The sequence below is a fragment of the Zea mays genome, chromosome 1 (genome assembly GCF_902167145.1).
Source record: "Zea mays cultivar B73 chromosome 1, Zm-B73-REFERENCE-NAM-5.0, whole genome shotgun sequence".
NCBI classification, from domain to species: domain Eukaryota; kingdom Viridiplantae; phylum Streptophyta; class Magnoliopsida; order Poales; family Poaceae; genus Zea; species Zea mays.
Genome location: NC_050096.1, coordinates 299687594 through 299709851, shown reverse-complemented (window position 1 = coordinate 299709851; position 22258 = coordinate 299687594). Strand labels below are relative to the sequence as shown.

Here is a 22258-nt window from a genome sequence, read left to right as displayed (position 1 = left end):
TGGCACCTAGTCTCGCCTGTCAGCCCAGTTAACTTTATCACCATCATCTCTCGGTGGGTCTGCCCCTTTGGTATCTGCATGCATGCTCGACAACTACCGCCGCTCCAAGAGCATGTGAGTGCGTGGTGCCTTATCCATGCACAACCATGCAGTGGCTGCTGATGAGGCCTTGCTGGCCCTGCATTCTTCAAGAACCACTATCGCCACTGCTGCCTTCTTCATAGTTCCCTTTCCCTGCCTTGCCGTCTCTTTTTCTCAATGTGCTCATGCATGCAAGTTGTAACCAAGGAACTAACATGCAGTTTCATGAATATTTTTCAGATCGCCTGATGCCCTGATCGATCCCACCAGGCGATCAGGCGCCGATCAAGGCGATTAGTCGCCCCTGATTGACCCTAACCGTCCCCTTGGTCGTCCTGTGTATTCCCCACACCCACACACACACGCGTGCACGCACACACGCACACAGTCATATAACATACATATAGTCCAATATTCAATACTTGAATAGTCCAAAACAGCAGTACATCCAGCTTACTAGACCAGCACAGCAGCACAACAAGTTTATTCAATACTTGAATAGTTCATAACAGCACAACAGCAACAAGTTTATATGAAACTGCAAGTTTACAACTTACGACCAGTAGACCATGACCAAGAAGGCTTCAGATGAGGAGCTCATCTCCAGTCCCTCTGTTCTCTTTTCTCCCAGCCGATGTAGAGAGAAAGGTGTTGCCGTGTTGGAGCCTTGGAGGGAGAGAGAAGGGTGAAGAAGGGAGAGGGAAGGGAGCTGGGAAGAGAGAAGGGTGTTTTTTGATTTTCTCCCAGCCGTCAAGGAAGCTGAAAAGACAAGTAGAGCTAGGGGGGCTACCTCTTTTTATCACGGGCCAGTCCAGTCAAACAGACTGTTGGACTACCCGAGCACAAACTGGACTGTTGGACTACCCGAGCACAAACTGGACTGTTGGACTACCTCTATTAATTGCAACTGATCGGATCCTAGGCGATTAATCGTTCCATATCGTCGCCTAATCAGATGATATGGACGATCAGTAACACTAATCGAGTCGAACACCCTAATCGAGCACAGAGAAACGATCAGCCCTACTAATCGCGATTAGTCGGGCGATCTGAAAACAATGGTTTCATGCATATTTTTGCTAACCTGCTAGTACTTCGTACGTAGCCTGTCTCTCCTACGCGATTGGTGAGCTGCACCTGTCGCATGCACTAGGAGGCTGAGTGCACCGAGGTGCTGGTGGTGCCTCTCAAGGGTATCGACAACAACAGGGCGTGCAGAGAGCCTAGATTTGCACGAGTATGGCCGCAGGTTGTGCCTGTGAGGACTAGAGCATCTTCTAGCCAGATGGAGCACCACACTGAGCGGCCTGGTCAGGATGACGAAGGCGCCTGAGCCCGGGTGCACACGCTGGGGAGCATGACGCCGTGAGTATGAGGGTGACCTGCATGTCGTTGATGCCTTCGCCCTTGGGGGTGCAACGGATGAGGTGACCTGCATGCAATTGACGTTGTCGCGCGGCGAGGTCAGCGTCCCTTCTGCGGCCCTGTGCTGTGGCGGCAGCAACAATGGTGCGGCAGCACGTGCGTGCGGCCGGCGGCGGTGTGCGTGGAGTGGTGGTGTTGTGGGTTGATTGTGGGCCTGAACACCACGCCATCGAAACATGCTAGCATGGAGCATCACATATATGCAAAACGCTAGCAAAACCAGACCAGATGTTATTTGTTTGGTTTATCAAAGTTTAATGTGTATAGTATCTGGTTTTATAGTTCTGGGGGTTATGTAGACTGCCCTGAATACCTCAGGGGTTATATAGACTTTTTCCTATTCCAAAGTACTTTGGTGGATTATGGATCAGAGAACTCTGCATGTTTTTTCTTGTCCAATCTTGATTTCGCTGTTTATGGGCCTGGATCATTCAAGGTCCTCATCAAAATCTTCGAAGATCATAAAACACCTGGATAAGCTAGGAAGAGAGAAGGGTGTTTTTTCTTGTCCAATCTTGATTTTGCAAAGTCCTAGTTCAATTTGTGCTATCAGGAATGATGATTTATCTGGCAATGGCTGTGGATTTGCCAGCGTGGGCTCTAAAGGCTATTGACAAAATTAGAAAATGCTTTCTTTGGCGGGGAAGAAAAGAAGCTAAAGGGGGCACTGTTTGGTGGCCTGGGGGAAAGTTTGTCGGCCGGTGGAGTTTGGAGGGCTGGGTATTTTTAGTTTAAAGGAGCTAGGCCAAGACTGAGATGGTTATGGTTGGCCAAGACTGAGATGGTTATGGTTGGCCAAGACTGATCCTGTGAGACCTTGGTCCTCTCTTCCATTGCAGTTTTGTGATGAAGTCAGGGCCTTCTTCTCTGTAGCTGTGATGACAGAAATCGGAAATGGTGCTTCAACCTTATTTTGGACGGACCGATGGCTGCATGGTTTATGTGCGAAGGACCTGGCTCCTAGGTTGTTTGAGGTGGTTCCTAGACGCATTGCCATTAGCAGGAATGTGCAAGAGGCCCTCATGGACAGGAGATGGATTTTAGATATCCAGGGTAGTTTATCTGTTGGAGTTATAGCAGAGTTCCTCACTCTTTGGGATGCCTTAAGTTCAGTGGAGCTACAGCCGGAGAAAGAGGATAATCACATTTTCAGGCTCGCAATGATAAATACTCAGCCAAGGCTGCCTATGAGAGCCTTTTTTTGGGATCTACTCAGTTTGAGCTTTGCGAGAGAATTTGGCATTCGTGGGCTCCTCCGAAATGTAAAATTTTCATGTGGCTTGTGGCTCACAGAAGATGTTGGACTGCTGATACGCTGCAGAAACGGGGACTTCAACACCTTGACCATTGCCCTCTTTGTGATCAAGAATTTGAAGATATTGATCACTTGATGGTGGGATTTGTTTTTTCAAGACAATTCTGGTACAGGTGGCTTGGGCAGGTCAATCTTCAGGGCCTCACTCCTCAGCCAGGCGATAGGAGCACCATGGATTGGTGGAAGAAGGCCATTGATCAGTTGCAGGGCATTGCTGCGGAAGGGATCAATTCCCTTATCATCCTGGGGTTCTGGACACTTTGGAACCACAAGAACGGCTGTGTTTTTGAAATGCTCACTCCTAATGTTGATTCAGCCATTAGGAAAGCTGAGGAAGAATTGGAGCTGTGGGAGATGGCAGGGGCTAAGAGTCTTTTTCTCCTAACGGCTCCCATTCCAGGGATATAGTGGGGATAGTTGCTTTAGCAGCCTGTCTCCTATGGAGGTCTTTTTGTATTGTATTTTTTGGCCATCGTAAGGTGGTTCTCTTTGTCTCTTGTATTGGTCTACTTTGGACCCTCCTTTTCTTCTAAATATAATGATGCGCAGCTCTCCTGCGCGTTCTAGAAAAAAAATAAAATAATTTTGATTCCTGATCTCCTTATAACATTTGACAAAAATCAACCATATTGAGAAATATTCTAAGCTTTAAGAAAGATTTGGTAAATGCCTAAATGGTAAAATACACATTTTTTCTCAGGACGGAGAGCTGCATATCTTTAGATTAGTAGAGAGAGAAAAGGTAAACGATCCCATACATAGCAACATTTTTACCTTACCTAGCACCAAGGAGATAAGAGCAGGTTGCAGACTTGCAGTACTAGGTTCTTACCCATGTTTTCTTAATTTAATGACACACAACTCTTCTTGGTGTTCCATAAAGTAACTCTAGCTGAAACACTCAAACCATGAGAGTTCTCAAGTCATTAGAAAATACTTCTGCTTCATGTATATACATATATATATATATATATATATATATATATATATATATATATATATATATATATATATATATATATATATATATATATATATATATATATATATATATATATATATATATATATATATATATATATATATATATATACGGCGCTGCTAAAATGCACCTGGGTGCATTCTCTATATTGAATGCACCCAGGCGTAAGTCCTGTTTCGCGCGCCTCCCCGCCCCCGCCGCCGCCGCGCGCATCCCTATCCCCGCGCCGCCGCTGTCTCCTCCTTCTTCCTCCGATCCTCTAAACCTAGATCCCACCGCCGCCGAGCGCCTCCCTGTCCTCGCGCCGCCGCGCGCCTCCCTGTCCCCGCGCCGCCGCGCGCCTCTCTGTCTGCGTGCCTCCCTGTCCACCGCATTAGGTGGGATTGCAAGCCCGCATTATGTGTGATTGCAACTGTTGTATAATTTTACTCAAATATCTGTTAAAAAATGTAAACAAAATGATTGCAACCGATGGTGTGTTGTAATTGCAACTGCTGGTGTAGTGTGGATGCAACTGCTGAGTTGCTCTTATGTGATTGCAAGTACTGAATAACTCTGAGAAATTTTGTTAAAAAATATGATTGCAACTGCTGGTCTGGTGTAATTGCAACTGCTGGTCTGGTGTGATTGCAACTTCTATATAACTATGTCCAAAAATCTGTTAAACAAACAAGATTGCAACTACTGGTCTGGTGTAATTACAACTGTGGGTCTGTTGTGATTGCAACTTCTATATAACTATGTCCAAAAATATGTTAAACAAACAATAATTGCAACTGCTGTCTGGTGTAATTGCAACTTCTGATCTGGTGTGATTGCAACTTCTATATAACTATGTCCAAAAATCTGTTAAACAAACAATGATTGCAACTGCTGACTGGTGTAATTGCAACTGCTGGTCTGGTGTGATTGCAACTCCTATATAACTATGTCCAAAAATCTGTTAAACAAAACAATGATTGCAACTGTGTCTGGTGTAATTGCAACTGCTGGTCTGGTGTGATTGCAACTTCTATATAACTATGTCCAAAAATCTATTAAACAAAACAATGATTGCAACTGCTGTCTGGTATAATTGCAACTGCAAGTCTGGTGTGATTGCAACTTATGTGAAGAGGTTGAGCCGTTCGCGGAGGAGCCGTTCACGGAGAAAGAGGGGCGGGGGCGGGAAAATGAAAAGGTTCTGTCCGAAGCGTGCGGGAGGGACGAAACCGGCCTGGGTGGGACGGTTGGCTCGGACCTGGCACATAGGTTCGGCCTGGGTGCATTCTCTATATTGAATGCACCCAGGTGTAATATATAAATACAGTATATATATATATATATGTATATGTATGTATATAGATGACTAGGGGTTTTTTTGGGTTTCAACTCTAGCCTATCCCATCTTGCTTGGGACTGGAAGTCTGAAAGCCTTTGTTATTGTTGGTATTGCTGCTACTGCTGCTGGTGCTGCTGTTGTAATGTATTTAGAGCTTTGCACAAGTTCATGCAAAAATTTCCTATGCAAATGTTGAAAGTATATGGATTTTAATTGTGAAGGTTGCTTAGGCAAAGAGGATATTCTAGCTAACTCTTAGGTGTATAGCCTAATATTGTGCACCAATCCTGACATGTGGCTTGATGTGGTTATTTGGTTATGTAATTTGTTGTGAATGTTGTCAGTTTGTCACTAGTTATCTAGCCATGCTTTGAAGGACAGTTGGGATAAGCCTGACAACACAATATATCCCCCTTCCATTTTGTGCAAGTGAATGCATTCTATTGATGTTCTAATGTGATTCAGTTGTAAAAATTATCGGCTTAACCATGAAGGAAATGATATATGTGTTTGAATTTTTAAGCTAATTTTACTTTTTTCCTTGACTGAACAGAAGAATTACTTTTTTCTCGAACACGCAGGAGGGCTGCGTGTCATTCCATTTTTAGGAGACAACACTACACACTAATTCACGCGCACCACACCATGGAGGGATGGGGAGAAAAGGGCACTAGAGAATTACTTCATTGCTAGGGCTTGTTTGGAAACTTAAATCCCCTTCGGGATTCCCGGGGACTGAGGGGAAAGTTAGCTTAATTTTCCCTCAACCCCTGGGAATCCCGGAGGGGATTTAACTTTCCAAACTAGCCCCTAGTTTTTTTTAATTTGTATATGTGCACAGGTGTATTGTCCAGTCTCATTTGTAGCAAGGATAATCTTTTTCTTTTCTTGTTCACCATGATCTTTTGCCAGGGCCCTTTTGGAATGCAACTTCTATCAACTGCCCCATCATCTGAAGAGTTATTCACTCACGGTGTCTCCAATTATATATACAATTCTACTGGATATACCGAAGCCAATGCACTGTCCTTAGAAGCATCGATCCAAAAAAGTGTTGAAGAAGAATTATATTCTTCCCTTGAGGTACATTAATGTTGCTCATGCTTGGAAACTTCCTTTATTTGTTTTTGTATCTGACTTCGATATCTCTAGATGTTATACCGTTCTCTGTTAAAAGTTGAATCCTTAGTTCAAGATCATATTGGATATATGCTAATATGTGTACTAGGACAACAATGGAGAATGCAAAATTGTATGAGAATTAAGGCCATGAAGCTCTCCTCCAAATGTCTTGGTTTCTAGAAGCCTTATGCATATATCTAAGCTTGCCTGTAGTGTATGAGTATAAACTTAAGGGGCTCTTGTGTTCTTATCCTCATTTTGAAGTCTTGTGATTTTGCCCCTGCCTTTTCAAAACTAAGGCAGAGTTTACCCTCTTTCATTTAGTGGAGTTAATGGTGTCATTAAATTGGGATGTCGTCGTGACATGGACAACACAAACATCACCAATAGCAACACACTTATGAATGAAGTGGAGATGGATCTTGACATGCTTCGTGCGTTGATGTTGAACAGGGTCGGTCGGTAAGTAGGCAACGCCGCATTATCACAATAGACCAAGGTGCTCTTCATCAGGGGACTGTGAAGTTCTTGTAGCAACTGTCGAAATTAGCAAGCCTTGATCATGCCCATTGGTGACCGCCTTCTGCACCCGACCCGGAGGCACCCTCTCATTCATTGTCCACGACTCCTACACCCGTCCGGCTTCCACCTGGTGTTGTGCCCATTGCCTCAGTGGTTAACCAGCACGGGGACCACCGATGACAAATCTGGCTTTTGCCTGCCAGCCACGTTCAATGCGATGGTTCTGTTGCCTGTTTCGAAGAGCTATCGCAGTGCCCTTGTCGCTCTACACTGGTGACACACAATGGAAGAGGAGTACAACACCTTGCTCTCCAACAACACATGGGATCTCATCGTGCATCCTTTCCGCGCCAACATCATCACTGGCAAGTGGATGTTCCACCACAAGTTTCACGTTGATGTTTCCTTCGACAAATACAAGGCTCGTTGAGTCCTCCGTGGCTTCACCCAACACCTTAGTGTGGATTATGACGAGACTTTCAGTCCAGTGGTCAAGCCTGCGACTGTTCGTAATCCTATGCCCCTTGCGCTCTCTCAGAACTGTCCGATTCACTAGCCCAACGTCAAAAATGCCTTCTTGCATGGCACTCTCACTGAGACGGTCTATTGTTCACAACCACTGGTTTGGTCGAACCTACTCAGCCCCATGCGTTTGTCCTTGGTTTCTCCCTAACTTGTGTTATGCTATAGCATGTTGGAATAAGTCTCGTGGTCTGTGGGTAGAGGACAACATGAATCCTTACTGCAGTTTTGACTGCTTTAAGGACAGCAGAAATCCTTATTGCAGTTTTGACTGCTTTAAGGACTGCAGGAATCCTTACTGCAGTTTTGACTGCTTTAAGGACAACAACATCTCCTTTAGTATCTAGAGGACAACATGAGCTTTTGAATGTCCTCCTTTAGCATCTAGAGGACAACAAGGACAACAACATGTGTAGTGTGTAGTGCAGCCCCTAGGACTATAAATATGTGTCCCCAACCCTTAGATGAGTATGGCATTGTGTAGTGTTTGAGAAAATAAACAGAAAATCGTCCGAACTCATAGTGTCATCCTCTCGATGAGAGTAAGAGTCCCATTGCTTACAATTGGTATCAGAGCAAGGTTGTCTTGCAGCCTAAACATCTCTTGCTCATCTCCTTCCCGCGCCTCTCCCTATACTCAGTCGACAGCAAGAGCTCCATCTGTTTTTTCCTCTCCTGCTCGGACGAGCAGCCTTTCATCTGAGAGAGCCTCTTCCACACGCAGCGACCCCTCGCTAGCACACCATGTCTCTACGCTCGATCACTTCGAGTGCGCGGCACCAGCAGGAGGCCGAGGTTACCGCGACACAAGAACGCGAGCGGGCAGCAGCGACGGCTGCAACGACAACGGCGAGGGCAACACGACTAGCGGCTGCGGAACTGGCAATTGCGAGAGCGGAAGTAGAAGCAGCAGAGGTGGCAGATGCTGCCTGTGCGGCGATGGCAGAGCTCGAGGCTCTGCGCGGGAGTAGCGCCGACAGCTCTGTTTCCGGCGACGGCAACACCAACGACAAGCTCAGGCTGGCAAGAGAGGCAGCGCAAGAGCAGGTGGCTCAATGGGCAGCCGCGCATCCCATGGGGGCACGCGCGGCGGCAGCCTAAATAGCTGCAGACGCACTGACGGCGCTCTGGGCGAGAACGCACGCGGCGGCAGCCCAGATGGGCGCGGACGCGCCGACGGTGCTCCCGGTGGCGGCGACCGGGTCGACGGAGATCGCAGCCTCTAGAGGCGACGCGACTCCCCCTCCCCGGATCGGTACCATGGTCACCGTGCGGTCCAGGCCGTTGTCAGGGACATCGGTCCCGACGGTGGGTGGCCTACCCTCACCAAGACCAACTACATCAAGTGGGCCACGGTGATGAGGGTACGACTCTAGGTTCGCCACATGTGGGAAGCAGTTCGGTATGACGACGTCGACTACTACGAGGATCGACGGGCGCTAGATGCCCTCATTGCTGCAATCCCGCCCGAGATGCAGTTTTCGCTTCAAAGCGGACTGCCAAGGAAGCCTGGGACGCCATCGCTGCGACCCGCATCGGCAGCGACCGTGCCCACAAGACCACACTGCAGGCACTTCGCAAGGAGTGGGAGAACCTGGCCTTCAAGCCAGGTGAGGATGTTGACGACACCTACAATGAGGAGAGAGCCGTCGAGAAGCTCTTCCGTTGCATCCCTGAGAAGTACAAGTAGATCGCTCGCTCAGTCGAGTCTCTGCTAGACCTCTCCACGATGACGATCGAAGAAGCGATTGGTCGTCTCAAGGTCGTCGACGGCGACGAACCACAGACCCTCTCAGGCCTATCACCATCGGCGGGAAGCTACATCTTACTCGGGAGCAGTGGGAGGCCTGCCAGGGTGACAAGAAGGGGGAGTCCTCGACACGGGGCCGCGCAAGGCACGCGGAGGCGCCCAGGGCAGGGCGCGAGGACAAGTTGAGGGTGGTGCCCGCGGAGGCGCCCAAGGCGGCGCTGTCGGCAACAAGAAGCCGGCTTGAGATGACGGCTGTCACAACTGTGGCAAGCTTGGCCACTGGGCCAGGGAATGTCGGCAACTATGACGCGGCCAGGCCAACGTCGCACAGGCAGAGGCGGAGGAGGAAGCTCTGCTCCTAGCACACGCAAGCATCGAGCTACCTCCAGCGACACTCCTCCACCTTGATGAGTCGAAAACACACGCTTTCCTCGGCGACGACTCCAACAATGAGATGATCGAAGGATGGTGCCTCGACATTGGCGCCACTCATCACATGACCGGTTGACTGGAGTTCTTCACCGAGCTCGACTCTAGCGTTCGAGGCTCCGTCAAGTTTGGGGACGCCTCCGACGTAGAGATCAAGGGCGCCGGCTCAGTCGTATTCATCGCCGCGTCTGGTGACCACAGACTGCTCACCGGAGTCTACTACATCCCTGCGTTGAGGAACTCTATCATCGGCTTGGGACAACTGGATGAGAACGGTTCACGCGCGGAGGTCGAGCAAGGAGTCATGAGGATCTGGGACCCCTCTCGTCGCCTTCTTGCGAAGGTGAATTCACAGCGGCTGAGTTCGCATCGTACTGTGCGAATGGGGGCGTTCAACGCCACTACTCCGCGCCGTACAGCCTGCAGCAGAACGACGTCGTCGAGCGGTGCAACCAGACGGTTGTGGGGATGGCTCGGGCTCTCCTCAAACAGAGGGGAATGTCGGCTGTCTTCTGGGGAGAGGCGGTGGTGACAGCGGTCTACATCTTCAATCGCTCGCCCACCAAGGCACTCAACGGGATGACACCATATGAGGCTTGGCATGGGCACAAGCCGACGGTCTCTCACCTACGGGTCTTTGGCTACCTCGTGTTCACCAAGGAGCTTGGCCACATCGGCAAGCTCGACGACAGGAGCACCCCAGTGGTGTTCATTGGCTACGCGGAGGGCTCGAAGGCCTACCGCATCCTTGATCCAGGAACACTGCGTGTGCGCACGACGCGTGACGTAGTGTTCGACGAAGGGCGAGCATGGGCCTAGGACAAGGCGGTGGACGACGGCACGACGACTTCACCATCGAGTACGTCCACTTTGAGGGAGCCGAGGGAGTAGGCGACCCTTCTCCGATTAGGCCTACCCCAGCCCCCAAGTCTCCACCGACTCCAGCGCCACACTCTCCAACTCTAGCTCCATGCAATCCAGCCACGACTCCGGCTCCAGCGAGCTCTCCGTCACCACGTACTCTAGCACCGATGGTACCCTTTTCAGGAACGTCCTCTCCGACGCCAGCTCGTGTCGAGCACGACCCAGTGGAGCTCGTGACCCCGCTCTCCCACAACGAGGAGCGCGTCGACGCGTGCTACGACGGCGAGCCGTTGCGGTATCGAAAGGTGGAGGGCCTTCTCATCGACCCGTCGGTGCCGGGCACGACGTCTCGCATTCTAGAGGGAGAGTTGCATCTTGCATGCGACGATGGCGAGCCTCGGTCTTTCGCGGAGGCCGAGAAACACGCGGCTTGGCGTGCCGCGATGCAATCGGAGATGAACGCGGTTGAGACGAACCGCACCTGGGAGCTCGCTGATCTCCCTCATGGTCATCGCGCGATCACCCTTAAGTGGGTGTTCAAACTGAAGAGGGATGAAGCCGTTGCCATCGTCAAGCATAAGGCTCGCTTGGTGGCACGCGGTTTCTTACAGCAGGAGGGATCGACTTCGACGATGCTTTCGCCCCTGTGGCATGGATGGAATCCGTGCGACTCCTTGCGCTGTCAGCCCAGGAGGGCTGGCACGTTCATCACATGGACGTCAAGTCGACATTTCTTAATGACGACTTAAAGGAGGAGGTCTACGTACACCAGCCGCCAGGTTTTGTGATCCCTGGCAAGGAGGGCAAGGTGCTGTGCCTGCGCAAGGCCCTCTACGGCTTGCGACAGGCACCGAGGGCGTGGAATGCCAAGCTGGATTCCACACTCAAGAGGATGGGCTTCATGCCAAGCCCGCACGAGGCGACCATCTATCGACGGGGCAATGAGGAAAATGCCCTGCTGGTGGGTGTCTACGTCGAGGATTTGGTGATCACTGGCGCCAATGATGCAGAGGTGGCGGCGTTTAAGGAAGAGATGAAGGCCACCTTCCAGGAGTGACCTGGTGCATCTCTCCTACCTGGGGATTGAGGTGCACCAGAGTGACTCTGGGATCACACTTCGCCAGACCGCCTACACCAAGAGCATTGTTGAGCTGGCTGGGCTCACTAATTGCAACCCAGCTCTCACTCCGATGGAGGAGAGGCTGAAGCTGAGCCGTGACAGCACGACAGAGGAGGTGGACGCTACTCTGTACCGGCGTCTTGTGGGGAGCCTTCGCTACCTCGGCCACACACGATCGGATTTGGCATACTCTGTCGGCTACGTTAGTCGGTTCCTGCAGCGACCGACGACGGAACACGAGCAGGCTGTGAAGAGGATCGTCCGCTATGTTGCGGGGACTCTTTACCACGGTCTCTACTACCCGAGGTGCCCTGGGGAGGCACACCTTGTCGGGTACTGCGACAGCGACCACGCCGGCGACATCGACACTAGCAAGAGCACAAGCGGGATCCTTTTCTTCAGCAAGTGCCTCATCAGTTGGCAGTCGGTCAAGCAGCAGGTGGTGGCCATGTCCAGCTGCGAGGCCGAGTACATAGCGGCCTCCACCGCTTCAACTCAGGCGCTCTGGCTTGCTCGCCTGCTCGGTGATCTCCTCGGGAGAGATGTTGGAGTAGTGGAACTCCGGGTGGACAATCAGTCCTGCCCTGGCATTGGCCAAGAACCCCGTGTTTCATGAACGAAGCAAGCACATCCGGGTGAGGTACCACTTTATCCGTGACTGTTTGGCAGAAGGGAGCATCAAGACGCGCTACATCAACACCAAGGATCAGCTTGCGGACCTGCTCACCAAGCCTCTTGGGAGGATCAAGTTCCTTGTGCTTTGCTCTAGGTCCGGGATGGCTCAACTGTCCAACAAGACGACACACAAGACTTAGGGGGAGAATTGTTGGAATAAGTCTCGTGGTATGTGGGTAGAGGACAACAGGAATCCTTACTGCAGTTTTGACTGCTTTAAGGACAGCAGGAATCCTTATTGCAGTTTTGACTGCTTTAAGGACAGCAGGAATCCTTACTGCCGCTTTGACTGCTTTAATGACAACATCTCCTTTAATATCTAGAGGACAACAGGAGCTTTTGACTGTCCTCCTTTAGTATCTAGAGGACAAGGACAACAACATGTGTAGTGTGTAGTGCAGCCCTTAGGGCTATAAATATGTGTCCCTAACCCTTAGATGAGTTACCGTTAGATGAGTATGTCATTGTGTAGTGTTTGAGAAAATAAACAGAAAATCGCCCCAACTAATAGTGTCATCCTCTCGATGAGAGTAAGAGTCCCGTTGCTTACATAGTATTGTAACCTTCCTGTCTAAACTAGCATTTTCATTATTCCCCACTTCAGGAGAAAGATGTGAGAGTGGAACACCATTTGCACCGTGGTCGAGCCTTAGCTGCTTTCAGGCATCTTATTGCTAAGAGGGCTTCACAGTTGAAATCAGCTAGTGCACGTCAAGTGATATCCGCACAGTCTAATGTTCAAGCAGATGTACAATTGATACTTGCTCCTCTAAGTCAAGTTGAACGATCAATTCTTATATCGGTATGTCCGTGCTCCTGAATTGATTTTATACCTGTTGACTGCTCATGCATTAAGTTTCTGCATTGTATCTGAAGCATTTATTGAAATACTGAGTTCCGCTTTACGGATAGGCATAGTTATACTAATTTGTCCATAGTATATATTGTCCATTTGTGACTTATCAGGTGTCAGTAACCCAGTTATTTTTCTGGAAATGATGACAAGTATTAGGTCACTTCTGAATTTGGCACGGTATGGAGAACCATAGCACTCTTAATCATAATAACCTGATAACAAAATTTGTACTTTTTAAAAAAAAATTAGGAATACACTTCATTCCTCCACTTACTCTGTAAATACATCGGACATTGTTTCTTCAAATGTTTTGAACTTTGATTATCCATATTAGTAAACATGTGATGAACTGAGTAAAAGTAATACTAAATTACTAATATTTTTTCCATAAAATTATTCCCTTATATAATATTTTCATAATATTACGAACATATTGCCTGTTGGGTACTATTTATTAAGCTGCATGCACCAACCAGTTCAACTCAAAAGCTTAAGCTGATAGGAAGAGATTAACAATTCACTTATATTATATTATAACACTATTCGCGATGTTTGAAGCCTCATAAATTTATATAAAGGTGGCAGGCACTAAACCTGATGCTGTGTCTCTCTGTGTGTGTCACTTTTTTTTTATCATTTTTCTCTTCTTCAAAACAGGTGGCTCCACTAGCTATTACAAACTTTGAGGACTCGACTCTAGTTGCTTCCTGTATATTCTTGTTGGAACTTTGTGGCCTGTGTGCCAACATGCTTCGTTTAGATATTGCTGCACTACGACGCATCTCTTCCTACTACAAGTCAGTTCAAGAAAATAAACATGTTGATCTATCTCCACCAAGGGGCCCAGAGCTCCATGTGCAGTCCCATGGAGCTGGTATAGCTCCTGCTCTAGCTCGAGCGCTAGCTGAAGATTATGTCCAGTCTGATCATCTGCATGTTTTGGAGCAGACTCAAACCTCGATGGCTCCCAAGCGGGAACAGACACAATATCCTCTTATTTCTATTCTGCAACACCTTGAAAAAGCAAGTTTGCCATCATTGGAGGAAGGTAAAACTTGTGGGTTTTGGCTTTTGACTGGTGTTGGTGATGCATCTCTTTACCGGTCGCAACAGAATGAAGCAAGTCAACACTGGAATTTGGTTACTGAATTCTGTCAGGCACACTATCTCCCACTAAGTACAAAATATCTTGCATTACTGGCCAATGACAATGATTGGGTATTAATATATTTTTTCTTCTCTCGGTTGCTATGTTATTTAGGTTTTTGGTCATTTAAATGAGTCCCCAGACTGATTGTAATTGTGCTTTTGGCAGGTTGGTTTTTTAACAGAAGCTCAGATAGCTGGATTTTCTATTGAAGCTGTTATTGAAGTGGTATTTTTTTAATCTTTGTACTTTAGGTTTATGATGATATCTTGTTGCGAATACCATATACTAATTTAATGCCGTTGGTGTTTTGTTTACTGTTCAGGCAGCCAAAGAGATCAGGGATTCAAGACTGAGGGCCCACATACTGACTGTTCTAAAAAATATGATATCACTTCGAAGGAAATCATCTGGTAATGTACCTTCAGGAAGCAGTGATCCATCTTTCTCTTCTGTTGATGGCAATAATCCCATGGAACTTTTCTGCATTCTTGGAGTCTGTGAAAAGCAAAAAAACCCTGGGGAGGCACTCCTAATTAAAGCAAAACAAATGCAGTGGTCTTTGCTTGCCATGATTGCCTCATGCTTTCCGGATGTAACTCCTCTCACATGCTTAAGTGTTTGGCTTGAGATTACAGCCGCAAGGTAATAACTTGAGCATAGTATGATTTTTTTTGCTAACAACATTTTGCATGTTTCATTGATGTTATAATGTGTAATTATCTTAAGGGAGATGTCCTCGATCAAGGTGGATGATGTTTCCTTGAAAATAGCAAAGAATGTTGGATCTGCTGTTGAAGCCACAAATAAATTGCCAAGCACTAGCAGAAATGTTGAATTTCGTTACAATAGGAAGAATCCAAAGCGAAGACGGTTCCTGGAAGCGTCACATGAAAAGTTATGTTTCTCAATAGATAGCACATGTGGGCCAGATTCTGCTGCAACTTCCAATCCTATCAGTATTGTTGACCATCAGGGAATAGGAAAGCCAATCTCAGGAGAAACCATAATGTCCGTTGATATTGATGAAAGGCTTGCATCTTTATCAAACATGGTAGCAGTGCTTTGCGAACAACAACTGTTTCTACCATTACTTAGAGCTTTTGAAATGTTTTTGCCTTCCTGCTCCCTTCTTTCCTTCATTCGTTCTCTCCAGGTAAGTAGTATTTTTTTGTTTGTGATTTTTTCCTTGAACATGCAGGAGAACTGATTGTCATTGCATCAAAATTTATTTTGCAAATGATATTGAACTGATTTGAGTAACTCTTTGTATCCTTGAAAGGCATTTTCTCAAATGCGTCTTCCCGAGGCTTCTGCACGTTTGGCATCCTTTTCAGCAAGAATAAAAGATGAAGCCTCTCATACTCAACTAAACTCTTCCAAAGAAGTGTCAGTAATAGCAGAATGGGTGGCCACTACAGCTGTAAAAGCTGCAGATGCTGTCCTTTCAAACTGTTCATCAATTTATGAGAAGAGGTGTCTACTGCAGCTTCTTTCAGCAGTGGATTTTGCTGATGGTGGCACTTCATCATCTTACTTTAGCCGAAGATATTGGAAGATTAATCTGTCTGAACCATCTTTGTGTAAAGATACTGATGTGTACAACTGGAATGATTTGATGGATGATGCTTCTCTTTTAACATCATTAGAAAAGGACGGTCAATGGGAGCAAGCTCGAACTTGGGCAAGACATCTGGAGTCAAGTGGCATAGCTTGGGAATCTACTCTTGATCATGTCACTGAATCACAGGTATGTGGTTTCACACCTTAATTTCTGTATAGTCCATCGATATCTATACAAATGAAATTCCGAGTTTTAACTTGTATATCTGATCACATTTTTTTTGACACATCTTCTCTTACCATATATATGGGTTTCATTATTATCATTAGTGCTTGAATTTTAGTACCATTCGTCAATGATGTGCAGCTTGGTAGCATACCCAAACCATCACATGTTTGCTGTCTGAGGTAAATTGTACTACCTCTGTCCTAAAAAAATGCAATTTTATGTTAGGACAAAGCTAGAATTGCATTCTTTTCATGAAGGGACTCGTGCGACATCATAATTGCTCTTCATGCGATAAATTAGTTCAATGTGTAAATTTTCTAAAAACATCCACAAATGAACATGAAGATCCATCAGGATGACAAACATGCTGCTGCCCTCCCCTGCTGCATGCTCGCCCACTGTTTTCATCACACACATTCTGCTTCCTCGGTTCTATGGCCATCCACTGGCAGCACTGTTGCCGCCCTGGCTGGCAATTTGTGAAACAAAAATTTGTTGGATATATAGAAATTATCAACAACACTAACTATTTGGGAAAGCATCATGTAAACAAGAGCACAATGGTGCACATATGCACAAACTCAAATCTCATCCCACAGATGCAATCTGAATGACCTGAGTTCAAGAAAAAAAAGGTGAAAACAGATTTATGCCCAATCAGATTTGGTCCAATTAAAAGGTGAAAAAGGCATTTTCAAGAAAAAAAGGTGAAAACAGCATTAAGGGATTCCCACTTCCCACCTGGTTCATATTCAATCTGATGGGTGAGATTAGTTTGTGCGTATGTGCACCAATATACTTGTGCACCTGATATTTAAACTATTCGTTGAACAAAAAATAGATATTCCATTTTTGTCTTGACATGAGTTCTACATGCACAATAATGGAAAAAAAAGAAGCACAACCAACCATGATCACTATACTACATTGCCATTGGTGTACAATAGGGATTTTACGGTGAGTCAGGTACTCAGGTGAATCATGTGCAGCTATGGAGTGATGTATCATCTGTATATAGTGTTAGAATGGACGCACTAACCAACCCAAAAGTTTAAGCTGATGGGAGAAGGTAGTCATTCCACTTATACACTTCAACATCCTCACTCACGCGCAGCCAGAGAGAAAGACGCAAACGTGGAAATAAATGGGTGGAGGCACAAATAAAGCCTCTGCCAGGATTCGAACTCGAGACCTCTGGCTTAGATACAATGTTAGAATGGACGCACTAACCAGTTCAACCTAAAAGCTTAAGCTAATAGGAGAAGGTAGCTAGTCCACTTATACACTTCAACATATAAGGGTGACAATGGGCTCTAAATTTTACACTATAAGATTTAAGGATCGGGCTCTATTTCTATTCATTTTTGAACTAAAATTTATTTAGGGTCCTAACATTTTGTGAAGAAGCATTTGAATCGCGATCTATTACCACCAAACCATCTTTTTAATCACCACAGACCAATTTTGGATTACATAATTAGCATTCATCACTGCATTTTGGTATTCTTTGTATGGCCTTATGTTATGCTGACATCCAGCTGCGGGACATGTGTAGGCAGAAGCCATGGTTGCTGAATGGAAGGAGTTTCTTTGGGATATCCCACAAGAACGTGCAGCCTTGTGGGGTCACTGTCAATCTCTCTTTATGAGATATTCTTTCCCTCCTTTAAAGGTATTCTTTTCGATAAGTAAAATGCACAGAAAAGCTGTACTCCCTCCATTTGAATGCAAGGTGTCCTAGTTCTATGCACATATATCAAGGAGGCATTAAGACTCAGTAGGTAGCAGTGAGAAAAGACGAGAATAGAGTTCCGCTTTCTACCTAAGAAACAACCATGAAATGATCAATGCCATCTAGCTGCTGCATTTGTTGAGAACATCTTTCTTACATTCTATGTTTGACCACTTTATTGGAGGCACCTTTTCAGTTCTATTGAAAGCTAACCAATTAATAAGAGCACATTAGGAACACTCATAGATGCATGCTTGAAGAATGTAGTATGCCTAGTAAAAAAACTGTCTCAAATCCTAAACGCCTTGTATTATGAAATGGAGATCACTAAGTTTTATATTCATTTTCTGTACATGCAGGCTGGATTATTTTTCCTTAAGCATGCCGAAGCAGTAGGAAAAGAGATACCAGCACAAGAGCTTCATGAAATATTATTGCTCTCTTTACAATGGCTAAGTGGAACTATGACTAAATCCTCTCCGTAAGCTTAATCTTTTTATTTATGTTCACATTGTGCTCAATCTTATCTTCTCCTTGCCGATTAGCACTTCCGTTTTGCAGGGTCTATCCTCTTCATCTTTTGCGGGAAATTGAGACTAGGGTGTGGCTCCTGGCTGTTGAGTCAGAGAGTCAATCCAAGGTTGATGGTGAATTTGCCACTTCTGCTGTTGCTCATAACAAAGCTGTTGGAAACAGTAGCAGTATTATAGAACATACTGCTGATATCATCACAAAAATAGACAGTAACATGAGCTTGCCGCACATGAAAATTACAGAAAGGAATAGCACACGGGACAGTTTATCATACCAACATGTGCAACTCTTTGAGTCTAACAGTGAAGCATCTTCAACAACAATAAATAACACGCGAGCAAAGCGAAGGATGAAAACAAATTCACCACTTAAACGAGGTGTCAATGACAATATTGAAAGTAGAGCTAATGAGCTGGATAACAATTCTAACACTTTACATAGTTCAAAGATTGGTGAACAAGCTAGAAATTTGCTCTCTGAAGAGGAATTTGTAAAGATGGAAGCATCTTTATCTGGTTGGGAACAAAATGTTAGGCCTGTAGATATGGAGAAGGCTGTGCTCTCTTTACTGGAATTTGGGCAAATAACTGCTGCTAAGCAACTCCAACAAAAGCTGTCTCCATCATATATTCCTGAAGAACTTGTCCTTGTTGATGTTGCTTTAAGAATTGCCAAAAACAGCAGTAATGGAGAGATCAATTTGTCATGCTTTGACACACAGGCTCTTCGGATACTTCAGTCACTGAGAGTAGCAAATAGCTGCGATATGATTAGCCCATCACAGGTCTGGTTATTTTGTCTCATTAATTTTGTGATATGATTCTATTAGGAACCAGTGAGCATCTGGAAGCTTCCATTTTTACATGAGTAGTCACACCAAAATAATGGAGTTGCTGCTTTTGCCACTATTTCCAGGGTAGTGCGGGTTATTTCTGTTACTAACCTTGGGATCGATAACTGATATCTAACAGTTCTAACCAATCTTTTTTTCTCGAACACGCAGGAGAGCTGCGCGTCACTATATTAAGAAGAAAAGGGGAAAAAGATCCCGAACAGACAGTACAACACACACACAAACACACAACACACACAAACACCCACACACACACCGAACCCCACCCAGCTAGAAACAACATCTGGAGCAGGGGCAGGGACAGAGCGTTTGTCAGCTGACAGACACCCCAACACTAAAACAGAAAACTAAACCACCCAACTTTGAGCTAGGAGGTAAGAAAAACCCTTAGCCCTAGCCAAAGACCACAAGAAAGCTTCCTCCCTGGCCAGCCGAACGACCACCACCAAGTTTGGATGGGAACCATTGAAGACAACACCATTTCTATGCTTCCACAACATCCAAGCGCCTAAAGCGACCAAGGAGTCAAAGCCCTTCTTACTCAGCCCATCCAGCCGAGCACTATTGAAACACCACCAGTGATCAAAATCATCTATATCCTGTCCTGGAAGGAAGTCCTGCAAACCAAAAGGACTGAGCAACTCAAACCAGAAATGACGCGCAAAGGAGCAGCCCACCAGCAGATGGTTGATAGTCTCATCATGTTGATCACAGAGCGGGCAAAGAAGTGACTGAGTCAATCCTCTTTTAGCCAATCTATCTGCTGTCCAACATTTGTTGTGAGCCACAAGCCATAGAAAAAACCGACATTTGCTAGGGGCCCATGTCTTCCAAATTCGATCAGCCTGCTTGAAAAACACCGAGCCATGGAACATAGCAGTGTAAGCGGATTTTGAAGAATAATCACCGGAACTAGAAAACCTCCAAACATGACGATCTTGCACATTGGGCTGCAGCAAGGTACCTTCCAGGATCTCAGCCAAATCCAAAAACTGCACCTAGAAAGCATAGGAAAGAGCTCCCTGAACATCATGAACCCAACTCAAATTAGTCAAGGCATCCTTAACCAATCTACTTTTGGTAACCTTCCTAGGAGTAGAGGCAAACACTGCAGGGGCAAGCTCTTGGATGCAGTGCCCATGCAGCCATTTATCAGTCCAAAAGAGTGTGTTTAAACCATTTCCAATCTCAGTATACACAGCAGAATTGAATAGGCAAACCACATCCTTTGTGAAATGAAGCGGAAAAACAGCCCACGACCTCCCAGGATCTGATTTCTGCAACCAAAGCCACCTGACTCTAAGAGCCCAACCAAACAATTTTAAATCAAAAAGACCAAGACCACCCAATTCTTTAGGACGAGTGACTTTACTCCAAGCCAAAGAACAATGTCCTCCCTTGATTACTTTCCCACCTTTCCAAAGGAAAGCTCTCCTTAATCTGTCAATTGCCTTGATCGCCCAAGCAGGGAGATCCAGGGCCATAGCCAAATACACAAATCTGGAAGTCATAACCGACTGAATGTAACAGCCCGACCAGCCTTGGACATAAGCTCCGCCTTCCATCCTGGAAGCATGACCGCAATACGATCAATGATAGATTGCAATTGCGGCCTAGACAGACGTTTTAAGGATAACGGAAGCCCAAGATATTTGCATGGGAAATTAGACAGCTGGTAAGGTAAAGATGCCTGCACTGAAGCCAGATCTTCCTCATCACATTGAATTGGGAAAACATTACTCTTCTGAATGTTGGTCTTCGCCCAGAGGCTTCACCAAAAAGATGTAGAATTCCCTTAAATGCCTCAATATCAACCACATCCGGCCGAAGGAAAACAACCACATCATCCGCGTATAAAGAAATCCGGTGGTGAAGGAATCTCCAAGAAAGGGGCTGGAGAACCCCTTCCGCAGAGGCACGCTGCACCATAATATTAAGGACATCCATAACCAAGACAAAGAGCATAGGAGACAATGGGTCCCCTTGACGCAGACCCCGCCGATGATATATGACTTCTCCCGGGCATCCGTTAAGCAAAATCTGAGTTGAGGAAGAAGACAACAAGCCGCAAACGACGTTGCACCAAATCTGTCCAAAACCCAGCCTAATGAGAACTTCAATTAAAAATGCCCAGGAAACACTATCAAAAGCCTTAGAAATGTCCAGTTTGATCATGATACGGGGCTGTTTTTGCTGCTGCAAAAAACGAGCAGTATGTTGTACCAGCATAAAATTATCTTGAATAAACCTTTTCTTGATGAAAGCAGATTGATTAGGCGAGACAAGATGCTGCAACTGACCAGCCAATCTATTAGCCATAAGCTTAGACACCAGCTTTGCAAAACTATGAATAAGGCTGATAGGTCTAAAATCCTTGACCTTGTCGGCCCCTTCCAATTTTGGAATGAGAGTGATGTAAGCAGAGTTCAGACAATTCATGTTGGCAAACTTTCTAGCCCAAACACAGGAAATTGCAGCCATGACATCAATCTTGATGATGGACCAACAGACCTTGTAAAAACGACCTGTGAACCCGTCTGGCCCTGGCGCCTTGTCATTAGGAAGACTAATGATTGTATTCCATACCTCATCCGCCGAGAAAGGGCTGTCAAGAGCTTCTAGATCAAAAGTGGGAACTCCAAGCTGTTCCAAATCAACCGCAGCCCCCCTATTAATTGCAGAACCAAGCAGATTCATATAGAAATCAGTGAACAAGTCCGCCTTCTCCTCCTGGGCAGTGAAAACCTTTTCATCCTCTGAAACAATTCTAGGGATGAAACTCTTAGCTTTGCGATACCTCGCATGAGAGTGAAATAAAGCAGTATTCGCATCCCCATCCTTCAGCCAACAGATCCGAGATCTCAACCGGACCAAGGAACACCATAAAGACGCAAGAGCAAGACTGTGCTGCTTTAGACTATTACGCAACCAAAATTCTTCAGGAGAAAGACTTCTACTGTCCTGAGCTATGTCGAACTGGTGGAGCAGCTCCCTGGCAAGACCAAGCTGTGATCTAATATGACCAACCTTTTTCTCACCCCAACCTTGAAGAGCTTTAGCCGTGGCCTTGAGCTTCATGGAAAGAGTGAGCAACGGACAGTGACTAGCAGGGGCAGCAGCCTAGGCTTCTTCAACAGCTACCAGAAACCCTTCCATCTTGTCCAAAAAGCTTCAAAATGAAACCGTGGCTTTCCATGCACAATATCCTTAAGCCCC

The 22258-nt window shown here is 46.1% G+C and overlaps 1 protein-coding gene across 10 annotated transcripts in view; it reads left to right on the top strand.

Moving 5' to 3' along the window:
• LOC103644246 (uncharacterized) overlaps positions 1–22258 on the top strand; it is a 49074-nt gene that overhangs the window by 18830 nt on the left and 7986 nt on the right. For all 10 annotated transcript variants that reach the window (XM_008667444.3, XM_035964424.1, XM_008667447.3 and 7 more), the window contains 10 exons: positions 6037–6207; positions 12733–12930; positions 13642–14202; positions 14300–14359; positions 14457–14776; positions 14861–15287; positions 15414–15881; positions 17479–17595; positions 18015–18136; positions 18217–18973. In XM_008667444.3, the coding sequence (XP_008665666.1) occupies positions 6037–6207; positions 12733–12930; positions 13642–14202; positions 14300–14359; positions 14457–14776; positions 14861–15287; positions 15414–15881; positions 17479–17595; positions 18015–18136; positions 18217–18973 (3201 nt within the window). The remainder of the gene's footprint in view (positions 1–6036; positions 6208–12732; positions 12931–13641; positions 14203–14299; positions 14360–14456; positions 14777–14860; positions 15288–15413; positions 15882–17478; positions 17596–18014; positions 18137–18216; positions 18974–22258) is intronic.